This window comes from Equus caballus, chromosome 1, assembly GCF_041296265.1.
Source record: "Equus caballus isolate H_3958 breed thoroughbred chromosome 1, TB-T2T, whole genome shotgun sequence".
Classification (NCBI taxonomy): domain Eukaryota; kingdom Metazoa; phylum Chordata; class Mammalia; order Perissodactyla; family Equidae; genus Equus; species Equus caballus.
The window spans coordinates 135967424-135990682 of NC_091684.1; the positions used below are offsets into that span (position 1 = coordinate 135967424).

Genomic DNA, 23259 nt, shown 5'->3' on the forward strand with positions numbered 1-23259 from the left:
CTCAGTGTTATTGAAAGCCATTAGACATCTCCAAATTTTTGCAAAATCTCTCCTTCGCTGCGTTTAATTCAGCATTTAATGAGCTCCTACTGTGTGTCTCCCCACTGAGCTAGGTGTTGTTTGCATACAAGATCAGGAGTCCAGCCTTTGGTGGAGACAGCACTGGCGTTCGACTAGGAAGATCTGGGTGGTTGAGTCCTGTTCTGCAGTTAGTAGCTACCTGACCATAGGCACACCAGGACACCTTCCAGGTCTCTACGGCATCATCTTTAAAATGAGGACAATGGTGACTATCCAAGAGAGCTATAAAGGACCATGAAGGTGAAAAGGACTTTACAAGCTGGAGAACACCACATGAAGTTCAGGTGACTGCTCATGGCCCAGGGGGAGACACCCACCCATGCCCAGCTAACCAGGGCAGGGCACCCTGGGGTGAGGGCATCAGACACAAGTTAGGATGTCATGGGACCCCAGAGGCCGGAGTGCCTCCTTCTGACCAAGTAGGGGACAGTGAAGGCTTCATAGAAGAAAGGGCCTTGGACAGCGGGTGGGATTCCAGTAAGTCAAACAGAGAAGAAAGGGCATACCGGGGAAAGGGCACACATACGCAAAGGCCAGAGGTGTGAAAGTACACTACACATGGCTACAGGGAGCTATGGAAGGGTTTTGAGCAGGGGAGTGGCAGAACCAGACTTTCCCTAGAGGTCACACTGGCTCCTAGAGAGGGATGGAGTGGAATTGCTGTGGCCCAGCTGAGCAATACCAGGCTTGAGCCAGCTGCCATCTCCAGAAGCGAGGGGAAGGCTGCCGAGGTTCCCCCAACAGTCGGGCAGTCAGTCCAGGTCTGCAAGGGAAAGGCAGATGGAAGTGGGAAGCTGACGAAGGGGGGAGCCTGGGCCTGGCCGAGCCAGCTGGCTGTCCAGCCCCCCTCCCCCAAGCCCATGCCCACCCCCTGGGAGCCTGGAGACCTGTTTGTTTTCCTTGTAAAGAGGGGAGTCCTGCCCTTTGTGAGGTTTCTGCTTGGGAAGAGCAAAATGTCTACTTGTGCTGCTGCCTGGATTTCCAGCTATTGACACAGACTCTGACAATGAAAGCAAAGGCCAACAGCGCAGAGACAAGGTGGCTGATTAAACTGTTCTCCCCGGGTTTTTCAGCCCTGCCCTGGGAAGGCCAGCTGGAAAACCCGGGGAGGAGCCCCATCCTCCAGGCTGCAGGCCTGCTTAGAGGCGGCGCTGTGACAAGGGTGGGCAGTTTCTGCACCCGCCCCGACCCAGCTTCCCAAGCGCCCCCCGCCACTGCTTTTGTGGTTTCTCTCCTCCCTTAATAACCGGGGCCACTTCCAGGACTGCAACTTCTTGAGGTTCAGTTTCGTTTCTAAAAAGGGGCAATGACAGCTCCCCCTTTATGGGGTTTGTAACAGGTTAGACTCCCCAAAGAACAGACCCTGCAAAGGAGCAGAGCTGCCAGATAAAATATAGGGTGCCCAGTTAAATTTGCATTTCGGATAAACAATGAAGGATTTTTTTTTAAGTATATCCCATGTCACACTACAAAATTATCTGTTGTTTAATCGGAATTCAAATTTAAGTGGGTGTCCTGTATTTCTATATCCTAAATCTGACGGCCGTAAAGTGGAGAAGGTTCATAGGCGCAGGTTTATTTAGGAGTGTTCTCAGGGTCGACATCTGCCGGGGTGCAAGGGAAGCGGGATGGGGCAGAAGGAGGAGCGCTGGGGTGCTGTCACATGTCACACAAGGGTCTCAGATGAACCTGGGGGTAGCTCTGGAGCCAGCTGGCCTCTCAGAGCTGCCCCAAACTGGGGCTAGGGCTCTGGACCCTTATACTGGGCCCCACAATGCGCCTGTCACTGGATTCTGGCTTTCCTGGGAGGGGATGTGACCTTGGGTGAGGTGACTCTTCCCTGCTGAGGGCAGTTCCAAGAGGTGGACTCAGCTCAGCACTGTCAACCCCCATAGGCCCTGCAGCTGGGCACGGGGGCTTCCGTCCTGAGAAGAGTCTGGGCAGCAGCCCACCGCAGCATCCAGGACTTGGTTTTCTACAGTTTGATGAGATAGTTGTGTAAACAGCTTAGTGTGGCCTGACACCTAGTAATCAGTGATTTTAGCATCCCCCAAATAAAGGCTAAGTCACTTAGCCCGGCCTTCAAGGCCATAAACCATCCAGGGCCAACTCAGCTGCTTGTCCCTCAGCTCCTTCTGGGGAGTCCTTTCCAAAATTGGACCTGTTTATTTAACATCTGGGAGGGGGACCATGTTCACAGTTCCCCAGTGTGTTGATCACCAAATCCACGCTAGACTTTGATTCTGCAGATCCCAACCAACAGCATAACATAGATCTTCTCCTAAAGACTCTGTCTCAAGCCCAAACCGCTAGTCCCAGTCCTGGGGGCTTGACCGTCCTCTGTCTGGGTCTGGCCTCATTCTCATCTTCGTTGGGAGTTATGAGACTGCAGTTAATTGGGTTGGAGAGGGCATGCTGGTAATTGGCTCAAAGGAGATCCCTGCATTGCCAATGGTGGGGGCAGCCTGGCTCTGGTTCCCAGTGTCTCTCTGGGTTTGGCCTCCATAGGGCAGGAGGCTGCAGGCAGGTGGACGGGGGCTGCCTCCATGTCAGGCCCTTGCTAGCTCTGGATGAGCTAGTCCCCAACCCCATCCCACGCAGCCACACACATCTGTGACCCACTGAAAACCCACCCTGCTTGCATTTTCCATTGGCAAGGACTCCAAGGCCCTCTGATTAATCCTGACCTCCAGCATTTGGGCCTCTAAATCCGAAGCTTCCCTTCTTTCCATGTCTCCCACTTGTGTGAGACATATTGAAGTTCTGGGAGCAGGGAATCTGGCTCTAGTAGAAAAGAACCTAAGTGTGGATTTAAATAAAGAAGCTGAGGAGTCTGAACACACTGAGACAAAGTAGTCGATGCGCCTCACTCATTCAGAATCACTGACAGTCATTGAACGCTTGCTGCCAGCCCGAGTTATCCTGCTAATTCTCACAACCACCCTGTCAGGAAGGCACTGATAATATCCCCATTTTACAGATGAGGAAACTGAGGCACAGGAAAAACAACTGTCTTGCCCAGGGTTCCACAGCAGAGGAAGCAGGAGTCAGGATTCCAACCCACATCTGCCCGCCAGGAGCACCTGAACTCTGAATGGGGGCGTGCCCTCCACTAGATTGCACAGATTTGTCTGTTTATGCTCAGGCATGGTGGCCATGAGTCATCGTTATTTTCAATATCACTATTCTTGTGAAACAGGTAAACAGCCACGAAAGACAAACACCCCAAAAGCCCAAGTCAGGCTGAGGTGGGCATAGTCAGGAGGCTTGCTGGAAGAAGCAGGACTGTACCAGTCAGGAGTCAGGGGCAGGGGACAGGAGCCACCCTAGCTGTGTGACACAGACAGCATTCAATGGAAGGAATTCGCATCGGAGACACCAGTGGAAGGGCTGGAGGAGGAGTCTGGGGGCTGGGCCTCCATGAACCACGCCTAGAACTCTGATGAACTCACCTGCCAGAGCGGCCGCCCCTTTTTTTTAAATTGTGGTAAAAAACACGTAACGTAAAATTTACCATCTTAACCATTTTTAAGTGCACAGTTCAGAAGTGTTAACTATATTCACATTGTTGTGCAACAGACCTCTGGAACTTTTTCATCTTGCAAAACTGAAACTCAGTCCCCACTGAACAACAACTCATTTCCCTTCCCCCTGCCCCTGGCAACCACCATGCTACTTTCTGTTTCTATGAGTTTGACTACTTTACATACCTCATATAAGTGGACTCATACAGTATTCATCTTTTTGTGACTGGCTTATTTCACTTAGCACAATGTCCTCAAGTTTCATCCATATTGTTGCATGGGACAGGATTTTCTTCTTTCTTAAAACTGAGTAATAGTCCATTGTAGGTACACATTTTATTTATCCATTCATCCACGGATAGACATTTGGGTTGCTTCCACCTCTTGGCTATTGTGAATAATGCTGCAGTGAACATGGATGTGCGAATATCTTTTCGAGATCCTGCTTTCAATATTTCTTGGTAAATACCCAGAAGTGGAATTGCTGGATCATATGATAATTCTATTTTTAACTTTTGAGGAAGCTCTATACTGTTTTCCATAGTGGCTATACCATTTCACACTCCCACCAACAGCGTACAAGGGTTTGAATTTTTCCACATCCTCACCGATACTTTTTCTTTTTTTTTTTTAGGAGAGTGGCCATCCTAATGGGGTTGAGGAGATGTCTCATTGTGGTTTTCAATTCCATTTCTCTAGTGATTAGTGATATTGACCATCTTTTTATATGCTTGTTGGCCATTTGTACATCTTCTTTAGAGAAACGTCTATTCAAATTCTTTGCCCATTTTCTTTTTTTTGAGGAAGATTAGCCCTGAGCTAACATCTGCTGCCAATCCTCCTCTTTTTGCTGAGGAAGACTGGCCCTGAGCTAAACATCTGTGCCTATCTTCCTCTACTTTATATATGGGATGCCTGCCACAGCATGGCTTGCCAAGCGGTGCATAGGTCGTCACCTGAGATCTGAACCGGCAAACCCGGGGCCGTGGAAGCAGAACGTGCGCACTTAACCACTGCACCATGGGGCCGGCCCCATTTTGCCCATTTTCTAATGCAGCTATGTGTCTTTTTGTTGTTGAGTGGTAGGAGTTCTTTATATATTCTGGATATTATCCCCTTATCAGATATATGATTTGTAAATATTTTCTCCCATTCCGTAGGTTGCCTTTTTACTCTGTTGATTATTTCCTTTGATGTGCAGAAGTTAAGTTTGATGTAATCCCATTTGTCTATTTTTGCCTTTATTGCCTGTACTTTGGGTGTCATATCCAATAAATCATTGCCAGATCCAATTTCATGAAGCTTTTCCCCTATGTTTTCTTCTGGGAGTCTTGAGGGGAGAGCCACCTCTTCTGGCACAGTCAGAAGATAGGGAAATAGACAGCAACCTCTAGAACCTCTAACTTGAGGAAGTGCTGCTGTCGCCAAGATTCAGAGCTTAGAAAGCTGCACCACCCCTACCCTCACCACAGCTTACCCTTGACATTTATGAGACTAGTGACTAGACACTGGGACACGGGTGCAGAGAAACCCCCCATCTCCACAAACACGTCACCAGCCAGAAACGACTGGGGCAGCCCGTTGCGGTCTCCGCCAAGCTGCTGCTTTCCAGTGTCCCTGGAGAGCCTCGAATCATGGAACCGTGTGTTCACTCAGGGCCCTAGCAATGACAGCGTCTTGAAGTGTGACGTTTAGCTGTCAGCCTCTGCGGCGCAGGAGGTGCCCAGTAAGGAGGTTGGAACGGATGATGAGTCTTGGGGTCCAAGGTAATAAGTTAGTCGATGTATCAGAAAGTGTCAGGCCTCTGCTTAGCAGAGTGGAGCCTAATTATACACTGCCACCTTCCAGGCATGAAAGAATGGTGGGTTTATGACGCAGGGTGGTATTGGGTAGGGTAGTGCAATGGTTATGGGCACCGACTCTGCAGCCAGACAGGCCCAGTGTGGAATCCCAGGTCTACCATACATGAGCTGTGTGACTTGAGTGGGTTATGGGTCTCTCTGGGTTTCCCTTTTCTCTTCTGTAAGAGGAGGGCAGGGAAGGAGCTCAGAATAATCTACAGCTCTCCCCTTCTGGGCTGCTTGGCCATTCAGTATGCTCTTGGGTTGTGAGTGTTGCCCTCAGCCTCTCAGAATCTCTCTTTCCTCTTAGGTCATTTCATAAAAGCAAATGGGAGGCTGAATTAGAGTTAAGGGGCTCCCTAAGCGTGAAGACGACACAAGGTCTTCTGCTATAAGGCATCTTCAGGACCCCTTCCAGCCTGGGGAATTTCTGCAGCCCTTCTCTCTCAGCAGGAGAAAATTCTGTAGTCATAGCTGAGAATATCTGGAAAGATATTATGTAGTTTACTGATTGTAAAAGTTCTTTTTTTTCAGCCCCAAAACAAAATATTTTTTAAGGGCCGGCCTGGTGGCATAGTGGTTAAGTTCGCGTGCTCCACTTCAGCTGCCCGGGGTTCATGTGTTCAGATCCCGGGCGTGGACCTATACACTGCTCATCAAGCCACGCTGTGGTGGCATCCCACATACCAAATAGAGGAAGATTGGCACGGATGTTATATCAGCGACAATCTTCCTCAAGTAAAAAGAGGAAGACTGGCAACAGATGTTAGCTCAGGGCCAGTCTTCCTCACACACACACACAAAAATACATATATTGTAGAACCTAACCTATAAAACAGACAAAAATTGGAGTTCTTCCGATTGAAGTGGGGGTGAGGATTCCTGCAGTCACCTCACTTCCCTACGGTCTTCCCACTTCATCAACTTCTGCAGCTCTCAAGACCTCCTTAGAGCAAGATTTGGAAACAAGACTGGTCTATGGAAAGAGTTCTTTCCAGTGCAAGAAGGCCTAATTCTGGTCAGAATTTGCCATTATCAACTTGTGTGGTGGTGGACAAACCGCTGAACTCTCTCTGCCCCTGAGTTTTTTCATCTATCAAATGGGGATAATTTCCCAGCTCTTCACGCTGAGGCTCACCCGTGAGTCCATAGATACGACAGTGCTTTAAGCTGAACACACAAAAGTAAGGTGGTGCTGGTTTGGTTTGTGCCTTTTGCAGTGGGTTAATGGTCAGATAGCCAGTCTGACCTCCAGACTTTCAAAAAGAGTCTTTTCCGCAATTCTATTCCAACATAAAACTCTGAAATGATCTATCTGCCTTATTTCTTCTTTTCTTACAACTGAAGTCCCCTCGCCCTTCTCTTGTCCCCACCTTTCTGTGTGCCCAGAATTCCAGGGTCTACCTAGACCTTCAAGTCTCTGTCTCCATCTTCTCTCTGACTCCCAGCCCCCGCCCCAGCCCCTTCTCTGGTGGCCCCTGTCTTCCTCCTGCAGAACCTCAGTTCTAGGAAGGGTACCCTCAATGAAGGCAAACTATACCCCATTATTGGGCCAGCCCTGCCTCCCAAACTCCACACAACTTAATTCTACTTACCTTCCACCTTGACGTCTTTCAGAGCTGGGCCAACAACTACTTTTCTGACTATTTTCCAGTGTAACACAGGTGCCCAGAGGGCCCAGGCCTGTTGCCCTCACTATAGGAGCTGCCAAAGCCTCCCAGGGCCTGTCTAGAGCCAGCCCTTCACAGAGGGACTTTATTTGAATGACTACATAATTTCTCATTTGTAGGGCAACCTTTAAAATGGCTAAACCCTACACAAGGTAGGATCCCAGAGTTGGTCAGTTTTAAATACTTTCTAGTAGAGAGAGCACTGAGAATAGAGGGAAAGTGGTCTGAAGACCCTGACAAAGGGTTTGAAGACAGAGGGTCTGAGTTCAGCAACCACTCTTTCTCTCCCTGCACACGTGATACTTTCCTTCTTGCCTCTCGGTTTGCTCATCTGCAAAATAGGGACACAGAGAACGACTCGATGTGTTAAGATTAGATGAGATGGCATATGTCAAGGTTCCTCAACCTCAGCCCTATTGGCATTTGGGACCAGATAATTCTGTGTTGTGGGGCTGTTCGGTGCACCATAGGACGTTTAGAGGCATCCCAGGCCTATACCCACTAGAAACCAGTTGCACCCCTACCGTGAGTTGTAGCAACCAAAAAATGTCTCCAGATATTGCCCAATGTCCCTGTGGGAGCAAAACCCCTCCCAGTTGTGAACCACTAGTGTACATGAACACACTTGGTAGACTCTTCGCTATTGCATGCATGTGACAAACACACGTTTATAAATTCATTTACTGAAACGATGTAAAGCTGAGAACAGATTTGGAAGTGAGAATTCGAGCTGTCAGGCAGACAGCCTCCTCTCTCTCCTTCCCCGGACCACATAGCCCAGGAGTGCTGGGTGAGAGTCCCGCCTTCAGGGTCGGGCTGCAGAGCACTCCCTCCGGCGGCCTGGATAATTCCTGCAGCACGGGCCTCACCCTTGTGAAGTTGGAAGCATTAATACCAGCAAAATATTTCTTAATCTCCTAAGCCTCAGCTTTGAATCCTTAAAAAGGGAAGAAAGAAATGGCACAAATCTCTTAATTAGGACGCCCAATCACTTCGATAAATATTTACCCGGTTCTGCACGAGGCATGGAAACCCTGCACCATTAGTCAATAGAGGTCAGCAAAGTGCACCTTGGGAACAGCAGGATGCAGCTCAGCTTGGCTTTGGATGGGGTGTGGGGAGAATGTTTCCAGTCTGATGCTTCTGCTAAAGACAGGTGAGCAAACACATCACACGCCTACTCTGCACACCTGCCCCCACAAAGTACCAGGTGGACACAAGAGGCTCATTGTCAATCACTGCCTGGCTTCCAGATCTTTCTATAGAGAGGTGATGACCTCTTCTGTCAGTTGAGCTACCAAATCATCCCCAGTATTCTCTAGTCTCCTGGCTGGGCATCTTTGCCCCTATCTGGAACTCTCCTGAGACTTTTGTCTCCACTTAGCCGCAAAGGGCCACCCCCTACAGGCAGCTTCCCTGATCATCAACCCCCAGCCTTCTACTCAATACTGCTTTCCTGCATGGACTCTATTTAGCTCTTGGGGCGTACATGCAGCCTGGCATTAGGGGTTGTCTGGGCTTGCATATGTCCCAAAGGCAAGGGCTTCCCTTAGATTTTGGTACCTCCAAAGTGGTCTTGCAAAGAGTAAGCTTTCTGTAAATTCTCACCAGGTAAGCAATCAGGTGCCAATATTCCTACTTTACAGATGTGGAAATCGAGACCCTGAGAATGTCAGGGTTTTGCCCAAGGTCCTTGAACATCCCCAGGCCTACTAATGCCGAGGTGAGGGCTGCCACACAGTACTGATGAGTGGATTCTTCTCTCCTGACCTTAGTGGCACGCAGAGACAGGTTTCATTAGAGCCTGAAATGGAAGTGGAGATGAGGGGAAGGGTCTTAGAATAGTAAGCTGGATGCCTTGTTAGGCGGCAAAACAAAGAAAGGATCCAAGGAAGCAAAAAGCACCTGTGCAGGCTGAGGGCGAGGGAAGGGTTTCTGCCGGAAGTATTTGCTCATCCGGGCCCCTCTACCTACTGGAACTTCTGTCCATCCTTCTGGGCTGAGCTCAAGCTCCACCCTTCCAGGAAGTCCTCCGAGAACCCTCTTCGCAATTCCTGTTCTCCCTCAGAACCGGACCATTTTGTAGTCATATACTTCACGTTTGTGGCTTGTCTTCTCAGAAAGGCTGTGGACTCCACTGCTGTCCAGTCAGATTTCTCTAGCTGCATCCCCCACACCTCCTGAGGGCTTAGCTTTGAATTGCTTTGGACCCTTTCCTCCCCCTCCCCCACATGCCTCAGGGGTCCTTGGGCAGTAGGGATGTCCCAGATCAGGAGAGGACCTTGATAAAGAATGGGAATTCCAGAGAGGGAGGGCAAGGCCCAATGACTCAGGAGGGCCTTGCGGGAGCTCAGGGGAGGGGAGCTGGGCCTTCCCACCTGGGCTGGGCTACCTGTTTATACATAAGGTTGGGACTACTGCCTGGTTTGTTTCCTCTAAGGAAGAGAACATTAGATCTTCCTCTCTTCTGCAGGCCCCCAGAAAATGGAATCAGTTGATGGTTCTACATCATCGTCATGGCCACCATAGCTAACTGTTATTGATCACTTAATGTGCCACATTCTGAACTAAGTAGATTGCATGCATTATCTCCATCGATCCTTCAGCCAGTCCTCTGAGGTGGACAGGATTGTTATCTCCACTTTACAGATGAGGAAATGGAGGCTTAGCAAGATTAAATAAATCCCCCAAGGTCACATAGCTTGGACCAGCCAGAGAACTGGAAGAGGGGTCCGGAGACCCTGGGAAGTCCCTTGCCTTTTCAGAGCTCAGTCCCCTTCCCTGAAATGAGGTGGCTCCAGGATGAGGTCTATAGGGGCTCCCTGTGGGACTTCCTGGGGTCCTCCAGTTTCCTGTGGTCTTTCCTACAGCCCCCTGATCTGCATTCCCAGGAAAGCCAAACTTGTAGAGACAGTGAGGTGTGGTGGTGAAGATTCTGGAGCTGAACTGCCTGGGTTCAAGTCCATCAGCCACTGGAGTGACCTTGGGCAAGTCCTTGTAGTACCGCCTGTCAATTGCCCCCTCTGTGAAACAGGGGTGATGCTGATAGCAACCACTTCATTCATAGTGAGAGGATTAAGTGTGTTAATATTTGACAAGTGCTTAGAACAGTGTCTGGCATAGAGTAAGCACCACGTAAGAATTTGCTAAATAAACAAAAGATCCTTTACCTCTTGCTGGAGGGTAAGGTGCTCACTTGTTGGGGAAGGCCTGGGATGACTGGTGGGTAGGGGAGGTGAAGGTAGGGGGACAAAATTGCCCTAGCAATGGGGTTAAAGGCCCCCAAGCAGAGGAGCCTTACAGAGTCAACCACAGCAGGGTGGGCAAGGGCGATTCCTCTTCTCTCTGGGCAGTCCCAAGGGGAGGCCTCCAAAAAACCAAAGCCAGTGGAGGCTGTAGGGGAAGGGATGACAGGCAGAGGCTCACAACCCCACCCCAGGCACTGGCATCAGTTCCTCAAACAGGAGGCCGCAGATCAGGCTGACCTGAGCCAAACCCTTCAATTCCTGAGAAAGGGAGAAAACACATATTAACACTCTCTCTGAAGTATCTGACTATGCTTTTTAAAGAACCAGAGGAGCAGCTCTCGGAGCTGGCAAGCAGCTGCCCACCAACCACCCTGCACCCCAAAGGAGGGCTCGGGAGGCCTCCGCTCTGCAAATCCAGGCCGGGCTTTCTGTCTCACCCGGGTGACTTTTTTTTTTTTTTTTTTTTTTTTTTTTAATGTGCCAGGAATTCCTCTCCCACGTGGGGTGGACTCCGAGGTACTCAATTAAGCAGCCAATGAAAAGTCAGCTCTCCGGTAGCAAATGACCCTGACACTTCTTGTAACATAAACAGTTGAAACGTTTCCAATTAGAACTGGAGACAGCAACGTTTGAACTCTCTCTCCACTCCCCTCCTTCCTTAAAAATAATTGTCAAGCGCTTTTGGACAGGGTGTTGTATACATGTTTTTTATTTTCTTTTCTCTTTCTTGAGCATAAAAGAAATTTATTTTTCTCCTTGTTTTTCCTAATTTGCGGGGTGGCATGGGGTGGGGGGTAGGGCGGTTAAAGGGGGGCTGGCCTCGTTACTTACCTCCCCACCCTGCTTCCTGCCCTGGGCTCAGGCAGCCCAGGAGAGCTGGGAGGGACGCCGGGTGCGGAGCGAGAGGGAGGCAGAGGTGGGCGAGCTGGGCCTTTGACCCTACAGCCAGACCCTCAGACAGGGCTGGGAATGAATGAATGAATGAATGACTATGAATGCATGAATGCCTTTCCTTCAGCGAGCGCTCACACGATGCAGCTCGTGGGTGCAAGCAAAGGGGGCGCCGAAGTAGGCAGTCGAGCCAGCTGCCCGGGATTCGAATCCTGACACCTCTGCCCAGCTTGGGGCAAATTACTGAGCTTTCTCAACCTCTCTTTTTCACTCTATAAAATGGGGCTACGAGCCAGGCTGCTTCTCTCAGGAGTGAGGTGAGGATGCAGAGTTCTCTCCCGGGTAGCGCGCCCTGCCTTGTACACACTAAGCATTCTAGAGCCGTTATCATTCCTGACGGCGTGACAGGGTCCTCCAGCCTGGCCAGGCAGAGGAGGCTGCGCTCTGCCGAACCACCTCTATCGCACGTAGCCGCTGGCTCCTCCATTGTACCCGGCCGGGTGCTCGCGCTGGGGTTCACAGATGAGCTTGACGTGACTCTGCTCTGCTGGAGCGCCCTGCATCGTGGGGTCCCCAGGAGCGCAGACATCGGGGTAGGAGCGACGCCCAAACCCGGGACGGAACTGCTGTGCTCTTCTGTCCACAGTCCGCAGAGACCCGGACTCGGGGCCCGGGCTTGTCGGCCGACTGCTGGCGGGCGCCATCGGAGCCAGTCCAGAGTGAGGCTGGGAGAGGGAGGCCCGACGAGGCGCCGAGTCCCGGGCATCTTGAAGGCATTGTGTTTAATAAATCCGGGCAAGACGCACACCCGCTCTCCCGCCTCTCCTCTCAGCTCCTAAATCGAGACCTGCTGTGGGACCCTCAGTTTATGGGGGATCTCAAAACCCCCTCCACTTTGATTAGCAGCTTCAAAGAGCTCCCTTTAAAGTTCTCCCCCTCCCCGCCCCCACCTCCCCTTTTACAGACCACCCCTCCCCCATCACTCCTCCTAGACTTCTGGACGACAACAACAAAACACTTAATGCAAGTTTAAGGGGGCGGGGGGATCTTTCAGGCTCCCTCCTGAACATGGGCCGTAGAAATTACCCGTTTCAGGCGTGCGCAGAAGTCGGAGAACCGTGGAGTCTGCTTTTTTTCTCTTTTTTCTGTCTATCTTTTTTTCTTTTCTTTTTTTCTTTCTTTCTTTTTTTGGGGGGCTTGTGTGTGTGTTTTTACCTTTTATTATTTAAATTGATACGTTTCATTACTAGGGAGAAAAATAAAATATTCCTTTGATACACAAAATCAAATTGATATTTAGCCTCTGCTTACTTTTTTATGCATGGCTCCTTTATACCACATGGTAGTGACAGATTGTTTGAGCTGGAAGGAAAAGCCATTCAAAGCTAATTAAGCAGCCATTCCAAGCACTATTTGCAAGCGGGAGGCTCAGAAGCCTCGGCATTTGTCAGCGCTCCCCCACCCCGCGTGGTTTTGACTGACAGCTCTGGCCGCGGACTGACAGCTCCCGGTAGCTTCACCAATCAGAAACTGAGAGTCCCTTCAGCAGTCTCTGATTGGTCTTTCGGGTCTCACTTGGGGGCGGAGCCAGCGGCCCCCACGTGGGAGCAGAAGCGAGAAAGGGGCGGGGCGGGTAGAAGCGGGTGCGCCCACCCGTGACGTAAGGGGGAGGGCAGAGAAGGGGGAGGGGAAAAGGAAGCTCCAGAAAGGAGCCATTTTGTGTCTAATGAATGCTGCGGCCAGATGCTCGCATCTGTCGAGCCCGGCTTCTCACCACCCCCCTCTTCAGTGCTCGCCGCACACGATTTATGTTTTTATTTAGGAGAATAAATAAATGAAGAGACGAGCGCGGTTCTGGGCTGGCGGCCGGAGCGGGCGCAGGGAGGTTCAGCTCCGAGGCGGGCGCTCACGTGTAACTCCCTGCGCACTGGCCTCCGAGCGCCCGCTCGCTCGCAGCTCCTCATTAAGATGCAAAAGCGAACTCCGGCTCCTAATGAGGGGAAAATATAGATCCAGGGGCGCGCGGCCGGCTCGCGCGCGCCCGTCGCCGGCCCCGGGGTGCGTGCGGGTTCTCGGAGATGCCCGGGAGGGCCCTGGAGGTCCACCTGGGCCCGCCTACCTGCGGTGCCTGCGCGGTCTGGGGCGCGGCGGCTCCAACCTCTAAGCAGGTCGAGGGCCGCGTCCCCGTGGCCGGTGTGCCCTGATGTAACCCCGAGGGCAGGAGATCTAGGCTATCGGTTTGCGGGCAAACCGGCCCCCGGAGTCGAGTGGCCTGTGCGACCGCGCGGGGAGCCTTGGAGGCGTGGGGGCGGGTGAGAGTCTGCGCCTCCCGGGGCGTCGAGGCTGGCGGCCGAGACACCCACAGGCTCGCGCACGCGCCCCTCCACAGGCTTCCGCCGACGCTGTGACACTGCCGCGAGCAGGCCGAGTAAACCGGGTTGGAACTCGGAGATCCCGGGCCGCAGCGGGGCAGGGCCGCCACCCCGTCCCTCACTCGGCTCCTCCGGCCTCAGCGCGCAGTCAGGAGCTGCGGCGAGGGCGTCGCTGTACCCCCCGGGAAGGCGCCCCGAGTGGGGACAGCGCGAAGTGAGCCGGTCGTCCGCGGGCAGCAGGGCCCTTCCTTCCATCTGTGCTGCCCGCCAAGCAAGAGTTCCTCAGACTACTCATAGGCAGCCGTCGCACATCAAAGACGCTGTTTATTTGGCTTTCTGAAAAGAAGGACGAATGAACAAAGACGAAAAGCTGGGGGCCAGTAGGGGGGTGGCGCTGGGCAGGAGAAGGGGTAAAGAAAGGGACACCTCAGTTACGAGCAAATTTTTTAAGGTGGGAAGCAACTTTGGGAGCCTCCATTTTATCTGTCCTAAATCTTGTGAAGTGAAAACATTAAAGTGACAAAGTGATTCTGTTTGTTTTATAGTATCTAATTGGGCTGCTTTGCAGACCTAATGAGATTAGCGGGAGGAATCGTTCGCCGCCACTGCAGAATAAACTGATATATTACTACCAGCCACAGGTTTTGAGGACTGTACAGCTTGGGTTTTTTTCTTTTGTTGTTATTCCTCTGTCTTCTCTCTTCCCCCCTCCTGCCAAATAATTATTTGCTAGTAGATCGTGGGAAAAAAAAAAAAGAGGCGGAAAAAACCTCTAGTAGCCTAGGACTATAATATATATCTATTTATTATATGTCTTTCGGTTAATTCCTGATCTGAGGAGCGCTGTTTTTCACTCCCATGCGAAAGTCACCAGCGGGTAGGGCCTGATTGCTACTTTTCATGCATAGTTTTAGACACAAGAGGGCATTGTGACGTCGCGCCCGGCGGCGCCCAGTCGCAGGCCGAGTCCGGCAGCCCCACGTGGGGACCCCGCGTTCCCATTGGCCAGCGCCGGGCGAAGCTGCCACATTATTTTGTTACTTTTCAGTCCCTATTTGGAACTGCTCTCGCGGCAGTTCAGACCTCGTGCTCGTCCCCCTCGCTTGTCTGTGTGTGGTATCCGAAGGTCCGGGGCACTTTTCTGGTGTGTGTGTGTGTGTGTGTGCGTGTTGGGCGTGTGTTTGGGGGGATTGTCGGGGCGCGGAGAGGAGAGCCGGGCCGAGGGGAAGGAAGGAAGCCGCAGAGCTCCCGGTCTAGAGCTGCGTCTCCTCTCCAGCGCTCTCCTGCCTGCGCGCTCCGAGGCGGCGGTGGCGGCGCCGAGCGCTCCTCGCTGGGGACGCGGCGCTCGAGCTGGGAGCAGCGAGGACCCCTTTACGGAGGTTTCCTGTGCCCGCTGGAGTTAGGATGCCAGGGAGGTTGATTTGCACCTACTGAGCCCGGAGTTTCCTCGGCCCTGGGAAGGGCTTGCGGCGGCGGCGGCGGCGGCAGTAGCAGACGGAACAGCAGGCTCTCCTCTCCGAGGGGGGGCGTCGAAGCGCCCGCGCCTGGCTCCCGCCCTTACCCTCCGGCTCTCCTGCGGCCCCAAGCCGCCACCTCGGTGCCTGCCTCCTTCCTCCTTCTCGCCAAGAGCCGCGTCTGGGATCGGACCCGCGCGCCCCGGATGCTGGGGCTGCCCCGGCGCGCCCCTCTCTTGGCGCGACGCGCTGAGTGATCCGGCGGGGGCCCGCGCTCGCCCCAGGAGGGGCCCCCGGCCTCGGGACCCCGCGCCGGACCCGCCGGGGAGACGACGATGTCCGCGCAGCCCCCGGCTCTGACGCGCTCCACGCAGCCGGGGGAAGGCGGCCGGCCGCAGCCCGCCGAGCCCTAGGCGCACAAAGCCCGCGCCCGCCGCCCGGCCTCGGCGCCCGCCGACGACTTTGCCGCCTGCTCCGCGGCTCTTTGTCTCCACTTGGGGCGGGCGCCCGACTCTGGGATTTCGCTGCGAGAGCGGGCTGGGGGGGCCGGGGGCGAGCTCTCGGTTTCCCGGCCGCCCCCCGCTCGGGCTTGGCTCCCCCCTCCCCCGCACCTCCCCGGCCCGAGCTCTCGGCGCTTCCACGCTCGCGGAATCACGACCCCTCCCTGCCATGTATCCGCAAGGCAGACATCCGGTGAGTAATTGCAACTCGGTTTATTTAAGCATCTATCATGGCAGGGTGAACGAGGCAGTTTATCTGGCACCTCCATTTTGCTTGTTGCTACCTTTATGGTGTGTGGGGGGTGTGTGTGCGCGCACTCACACAAAGGGGATGGGAATGGGGCGGGCGCCGTTGAGAGAGGAGGTTAATTCCGCCGGAGTGGCGTGGGGGGCTGCCTGTGTTCCAGTGGAGCTGTTTGTTTTCACGCTGCCCCCCGCCCCCTCTCCTAAGTCTCTCAACTCACCCGGCGTGTCTCCACCGCCCCCGTCTTACTTGGGAATGGGAGCCCCTTGGTGAAAGGGATGGGAGACCCGGCCAATAGGGAGAGATTGGGGCGCCCCCCTTCCCCCGCCCCATCGGGGAGCTGAGAAACTTGCTGGGAAGGTTCTGGGCTGAGGGTGGCCTCTCTGGTTGGGTAGGGGCGGGGGGAGGCCGGGGGAAGCCGCCGAGGGGCCCGGGCAGCTTGGAGCCGCGTCTGACGCCCCCGCCCCCTCCCCTGTCTTGTCTTCGCGGGCTCCAGGCTCCCCATCAACCCGGGCAGCCGGGATTTAAATTCACGGTGGCTGAGTCTTGTGACAGGATCAAAGACGAATTCCAGTTCCTGCAAGCTCAGTATCACAGGTAAGGCCGGTGGGGGCCGCCCTGGGCCTGGCGGGGAGGGGGCGTCCCCACTGGCGCTCCTGCCACCCCCCGCGGGGACAGAGGGGGCTCCCGACCCCGGGGCGGCGGGACAGCCGGGGCCTCCGCCTTTTGTTTCCCCTTTCCGTGCGCGGCGCCTTAACCCTTTGCTGCCTGCAGCCTCCTGGCTCCCCGCGCCGCTCACAGGGGCCCCCGGGGTGGGGGTCGGGGTCGCCGACGGGCTCGCTGTGGGTCTGGGGGTCGCGGGCCTGCGTCAGGGTGCAGCCCCCGGCGGCTGCGATGCATCCACTTGCCCGGCCGCGGGAAGTTTCAAGTTGTTTCACTCCCCTCCCCGTGGCGGGGACCCGAGTCCTACTCCTCCCCGAGGCTCCGGGATAATGGGGTACCCCCGGGGGGGTGTCAGGGAAGTGGAAAATGGCTCCCCGAGGCCCTTCGGTTGGGGCCTCGGCGGAGGCTGCAAGCGCCAGGCCTGAGCCGGCTCCTCCTGCCCTCGCAGCCTCAAAGTGGAGTATGACAAGCTGGCGAACGAGAAGACAGAGATGCAGCGCCATTATGTGATGGTGAGAGGCGGCCCCACGGGGCCGGAGGGGGTCTGGGGAGACTGGAGCTGGGTCCCCACCTCGGGCCCCGCCGCAGGGCAGCCCTGGGAGCGGGTGTAATCGGAGTGCCCTCCCACCCTGCCCCAGCCTCCCTTAGCCGGCCACTTGGAGGAGGGTGGATGAGAGGAGGAGCAGCAGGAGAAAGCCAAACCCCAGGCCAGCACTTCTACCCTGCCTTTGTGCCCCTCTGCTTTGAAGGTTCCCGAGGGCTGGTTGCCCTGTCTTGGCTAGTTAGATAGCATTGGATCAGCCCACGTCAGGACTGGATAAAAATCTCTCAGAGACCTCCTGGCAGCGTTGGGAAACTGTACAGCCCTTGGGTCTAGCCAGAGTGGGACGTAAGCCCTCTCCGCCTACCCCTTTCCTTCTCCAGGGTTTTCTGAGACTGGAGGAGCCTTTGAAAGTGCTCTGCCTCCACTCCCCTCCTCAGGGATCCCCCAACAGAGAATCTTGTCAGCCCTGGGGCAATAGGTAGACTGTCTTCCCTTTTCCAGTGTCTCTTCCAGCAAGTTTCAATCTTCTGTTTGTGAGAGGGCATGGAAGGCACTTAAGCGCAGCTCCCTACACTGCTTTGCACATAAGAGGCCTTCGACACGTTGCTAAATAACTCTCAGAGGACAAGAGGGTCCCAGTGTACACAGGATTCCCTGTTGAGCCCAAATCTTGTATAAACAGGGTATATGGCACATGTGGTGCTTGTGGGAGGGAGAGCCTAGCTATTCTTACTCCTGTGTGTATAATGTTGTGTTGAGATGAGAAGAACACTTGCCCGCTGTCAGCTCTTAAACCCCTCGATAGCTGGCTTTGGGGTTTGATTTAAACTTTTTAAGCAAATGTATCCTAAAAGTATGGTTTGGCCTGAACCTTCCCAGTAGCTGATTCTGGAAAATGAACAGATTTCTGTGTTGTCTGTTAACGGCAGCTCTTTTTACTTTTAGTACTATGAGATGTCCTATGGCTTGAACATTGAAATGCACAAGCAGGTAAGTGCTTTTCTCTTTAAAAAATGGGGCTCGTTTTTAAAACTTACATAATACATGGATTTTGTATGGCCCCTCCTGTTTGAAAGTGAGCCTACTTCTGTTTCTCTTACTTCTTGAGGAGAATGGATCGGGTCCTTGAAATGCAGGGTCTGAGGCTTTGCTGATTTCTTGGTCGCGGTGAGTTTTTAGCGTTGAGCTTGTGAAATTAGTCGAGTCTTGGATCTTGGTGGAGGATAAGGGAGCAAAGGGAAAGTTGTACCTTCAAAATCTTCCTTATAAACTCCTGCAGCCCAGAGGTGGCAGGCTGCTTTCATCTATTTCAGTGTAAAATTCTCAAGAGGAAATGCAGGAGGGGTGTGCGTGTGTTTTGTGCTCACTCAAAAATGTGATGTTCTGCCTCGATAAGATTAAACTTCGAGAGTCTTAAACGCCAAGCTGAGCTGTCAAAATTTAAGGGAACTAGTCACTAACTGCTTAAAAACGTAAAGTCGGAATGAAGTACAACCCCAGTGCCTTCCAGTCCTAAGGCAGCTTTCTCCTGCTATCTGAGTCTGAAGGCAGCTGCGTTCCCATTTCACAGAGAGGAAGCTGAAGCTGAGGGGTGAAGGAACTTGCCTGGGGGCAGCCTAGCCGGGACTTTTGAGATGGCTGGGAGTTGAGCTCAGCTTTGAAATCCTGAAGTCAAACCAGTTTAGCTGGTGTGGTGGTGTTTGATGGATCTGTAAACTACCTGCTATTGTCAGTGCTCTAATAACAGTATCCCTCAAACCAAGCAAATACAAACACCCTTTATCTCGGTGCCTATCAGTAACTAGTCCGGGTGCTAGGCTGGGCTGTGGGAGAGGCCTGTTTGTGTGTTTGTGTTCCGAGGAGAGGCTGCCTGTAATTTGGCTTGGCCGGCGATTAGAGTTGACTTGGCACGTATAAATGGTGCAGACCGGTTGTTCTTTTTAACAATTGGTGTTCTTGAAATCTCAGAAGGCTGTTGACTCATTCTAGCCCTTGGTGACCGTGACTTGAATGGGTTTTCTGCTCTAAATTAACAGTCGTTTACAAGGTTTAAATTTTGCTCTTTAAGGGGGCAGGACCCAGGGCAGGTGAGAAGGGCAGGTGACCCCTGGAATGCTTGTCGGCTCTTGCCCGCTCCATTGGTTTCGTAGAGAGCCTTTTGAACGTGTGGTTTCCTTTGCCCTCCTGGAGGGAGCCCCAGTGTTGAGTGAAGGGCAGCCAGAAAGGGGCCTGAGGGTGTTGAGCAATGTGGGAAGCCAGCTTGTGGCTTCCTGAGGGATTAGCTCCTTAGGAAGGCACATGAAGGCTACCAGGTTTTTACTTCTTGAGCCACAGAAATCACAAACAGACGCTGCTTTGTACGTAAGGATGTTTCTCCTTGGGAGAACGGACTAGATAGAGATAGGTTCTGCCCACCTTTAGGTGGAACTGACTGGGTCTGACTCGTCCAGTAAGAATGCATGAAGTGCAGCTGGGGTCCCAGGTGTTGAAGGACCTTGGGGTGTTATGCAAGGTGCCACCTCCTCCCTTTATCCACCCCCCCCCCCTTTTTTTCTCAGCACTTAGTATCTTGGGTGTGTTTAAAGAGGGTAATTGCACCAGGTTTAAAATTTATAGCAGCAGTTATTCTAAGAGCTTCGTAATTAAGGTATAATATGTCGTTGCATGTTGAGGTTTGCATGGGTGGTGTTCCCCGTGTCTGTGAGTGGATGGTTCTTTGGCACAAAGAATGCACCTTGGTGGAGCAAAGCTGTTCCCGGAATCCTGGGGACACTCTGAACCCAGTAAGAGTTAACCATCTTAACGCATTTGGTGGTGGGGTTTGCATCAAGAGCAGCTGTGTGCATCTGGGACTTCTGGCTGTTCCCCAAACAGGGTTCTTAGGGGGAGAATGCCTGAGGTTTGGCTACATCGTCTCATTTAATCCTCTCAGCTGCCAGAGGCAGATAAATGGATTCTTTGCCCCCTTTTTATAGGCGAGGAAACTGAGGCTTCAGAGAGGCCAGGAGGGCGGAGCTGGCACTCAAACCCCAGCCTCTGGATTCCCAAACTGGGCGCTTCACCTCACATGCCACTCACCTTTGCCTTCCAGCCTCAGCTCCCCGCCTGCTTCCCGGCATGCAAGTGTGTGCTCCCAGCGAGGTGCCTTTGCAGGGTTTATGGCAATCTCTGAGTTGGGTGAAATCGCCCTGTGGCTGTGTAGGAACAAAGAGGCAAGGAGGTGAAGAAACCTTCACTCAGAAATGCAACCCTGACCTAATGGGGCTGTCCACGCCCTGGGCTGGCGAGGGTTCTGCAGCAGAAAACCCGGCCACTAATTGCAATGTGGGTCTTGGGTGCATTTGGCGGATGGTGGTTAGGCCTGAGCAAACAAGTTTATCAGCTGACCTGTTTAGCGGTTGACTGGTGTTTTATCTGCACACACAATCAAGTGACTGGAGTGCTTGAATTATTCATGCAGTGTCCTGCCCTCTAGACTTGACTGTTCGTGTGATTACATCTGCCTGGAACAAACAGGCTGGATTCTTCATCTTTAAGCTTGGGTGGGGGTGGGGACTGTCTGTACATTTATATAAGAGATGATCTCCAGAGCCAGCACCTTGAGAAGTGTGGCAGTCCTCAGCCTGCACACACACACTCAGACACACACATGCACATTCTCTTACCACCACCACTACAACCATGTATTTTATAAAAAGCCCATCTTTGTTGGCTCTCTGGGAAATGCTTATTAGTTGGGAACCTCAGGTTCTGCCAGATGGGCCCAAGGATTGAGAGAGGGCAGCTGATGGGGTATCCAGTCCATTTTTATTTTACCCAGAGGTTAAACTCAGTGTGGCTGGCTCTCTTCCTGGTTGTTTCTCTAGCTCTCTCTCATTCTTTTTCCAAGCTGTCGAATCCCAGAGAAGTAATAAATGGTTTCTCCTCCTCCTCTTCTGCCTCCCTCCCTAATTATGGTAAAGCAAAGATTGCAGAATCACGGTTCTGGCCCGAGACGTCAGACGTCACCCACCTCTCCAAGCCCCTGCTTCCAGGCAGAGTGCCGGGTGATTCTCTGAGGCCGGGGAGGCCCCGATGGCTGGCCAGCTACCTCATCAGTCCCCATCTTGTTCCTGCAGAGGCTTTCCAATGTCAGCCACAAATCACAAAGCCAGCTTACAAGCAAGCGCTTCAGACCAACGGTTGTGTGTGGGTTTGAGGCACTGATGCTATGGGAAGCTGGCTCAAGCCATCTTTTCACCCTTCGGCCATGAGCACCGAGATTTTGAAAGAGGACTTGAGGTTTGGTTTGGGGACAGTGTCATGCCAACACTTTACTGTCACCTTTTTCTGTAAACCCAGCAACTTTTCCTCCTGGAACCGAGAGTCCTTTGACTTCTCATCCAAACCTTTCAAGTTACCGATGAGGACAACGAGTCTCAGAGATGGGAGCTGATGTTTCCAGAGGCATATAGTCTTGTGATAGTGGCATAGCTGCTACCAGCCTTTCCTCCCAACCCCAGGTCTCTTTTCAGCAAGACTCAAGACTTGAAGAGTGCTCGTTTACTAACTAATCATGCTCTGTCTCTTTAATGACAGTTGCCTCTTTCTGTGTTATCATCTGAAGAGGCTGAGGCTACAAACCTGGCTACACCAAAGTCCAAAGTCCCCCAGTCCCTATCAGCTGAGCTCTCTTTGCCCGTCGTCCTCTTCCGAATTGCTGGCTATTTGCACAACTACTGATTTGATGTGTATAGTAGTATACAGGATACGTGACTAGCAATCCCAGAGATACGGTGCACAGGTGAGCAAAAGTGGTAAAAACCTGTCACCATTTTCACCTGAGGATACAGAAAGCCATGGGTTGGCCGTGAACACAGGACTGAAGAGGGAGATGGGACATCTCCATTTGTCACCACCCCCCGCCCCGCCCCGGGGTGTTCTCACCTAAGTAATAAGGGGCTTGGACTGGAAGATCTCTAGGTACAACTGCTTGAAGTTCTGTGACCATCGAGAAGGTGCGAGTGGCTAGAGGGAGCCAGCAGGTGGCGAGGTTACAGTGACCCTGCCAGGAGTTGAGTCTGTCTTGGAAGGGAGAAGGTGGGAACCACTCTCCAAGTGGAAGGGGGGACACTCGTCCTTAGAGTAGGGCGGTGCCTGTTTGGTGTCTGGGTTGAGCTAAAAAGAAATTCCTTCGAGTATCATTTTTTGCCCAGAGTGCTGGCATCCAGGAACCCCTCTGTGTGCTGGTTTCCGTCTGACTTTTCCTGCCTCATCACTCTCCTCTGGAACGGTCTCCCCTCTACTCGTGCAGCTCCTCTCACTGTCCTGGGTACTAGCCTCGCTCAGCTTTGGGGTCTGCTGAGCTCAAAGCTCCCTTCACCCTGTCTTGTTCACCCAGGAAGAGCTCCCACCCTTCAGGACTGCCTTCCACCCAGCCTTCTCTGGACCCCTCTTCTTAATTGCTGATGGAGTTGACAGAGTTGGGGGCCGTGTACATCTTCAGCTCTCTTCGTTCACGTACGCCTGATCACTGAAACGACCTGGGAGATGGGCACGTGGTCTCTTGTCCTTACTTATGGATCAGGAGACTGAGCCTGTGTGGGGACCTGGCTCCTAATTTAAAACTCTTTCCATGAGCTCTCTGGACCAGGACCCCCAGAGCACAGAGCTCTTCTTTCTCTCTCTGGATTCCTCCTTCCCCACCCAACACAGGAAGGGTCTAGTCTGTGTCAGAGGCCCTTCGTTTCCATTTTGTTGTAGGAATGAGTCAGTCAAGAAATGAATTCCCCTTTCCTTCCTGCACAGGAAAATGTTTTTCTATCCCATTTGTTTGTACAAAATACTGGGCCGCCAGGACACAAAGGCCAGATCTCAGTGGAGTTTCCCCGTGATCGGGCAGGCATGCCCGATGTCCCTTCTCGCAGCTCATTATCTCATTGTCCTAAGCATGGAGGATGCCCCTCTGCCAGCGCCCCTTCTCTGCAGGCAGCACGTGGTAGGTGCCCAGGAAACATGTTGGTTTTTCCTCACTCAGAATTGCCCGGCTTGTCAGAGGGTGGAATTCCGACTCCCTGAGCCCTGTGAGTAGGAGGTGGGGGTTTAATTGTGGGCTGGCTATGGCTCTGCAGGCTTCCTCCTACGGCTCAGCATCCACTTTCTTCATCAGTAATACAAGGGCGTTGGACTCATTCCCAAAACGGTTATTAGGGGCCTGGGAGGTGCTGGGTGAGGGCCGGGGCTGGTCA

The 23259-nt window shown here is 53.0% G+C and overlaps 1 protein-coding gene across 20 annotated transcripts in view; it reads left to right on the forward strand.

Annotated features, from left to right (window-relative positions):
• Window positions 1–14636: 14636 nt before the first annotated feature.
• TLE3 (TLE family member 3, transcriptional corepressor) overlaps window positions 14637–23259 on the forward strand; it is a 49770-nt gene continuing 41147 nt past the window's right edge. For 13 of the 20 annotated variants that reach the window (XM_070269428.1, XM_070269458.1, XM_014733737.3 and 10 more), the window contains exons 1-4: window positions 14688–15774; window positions 16322–16422; window positions 16937–17000; window positions 17978–18022. In XM_070269428.1, the coding sequence (XP_070125529.1) occupies window positions 15751–15774; window positions 16322–16422; window positions 16937–17000; window positions 17978–18022 (234 nt within the window). In that variant the 5' untranslated portion in view covers window positions 14688–15750. Of the gene's footprint in view, window positions 15775–16321; window positions 16423–16936; window positions 17001–17977; window positions 18023–23259 lie in introns of all 20 variants that reach the window. The other 7 variants (XM_070269416.1, XM_005602961.4, XM_070269462.1 and 4 more) reach the window with 3 other exon arrangements.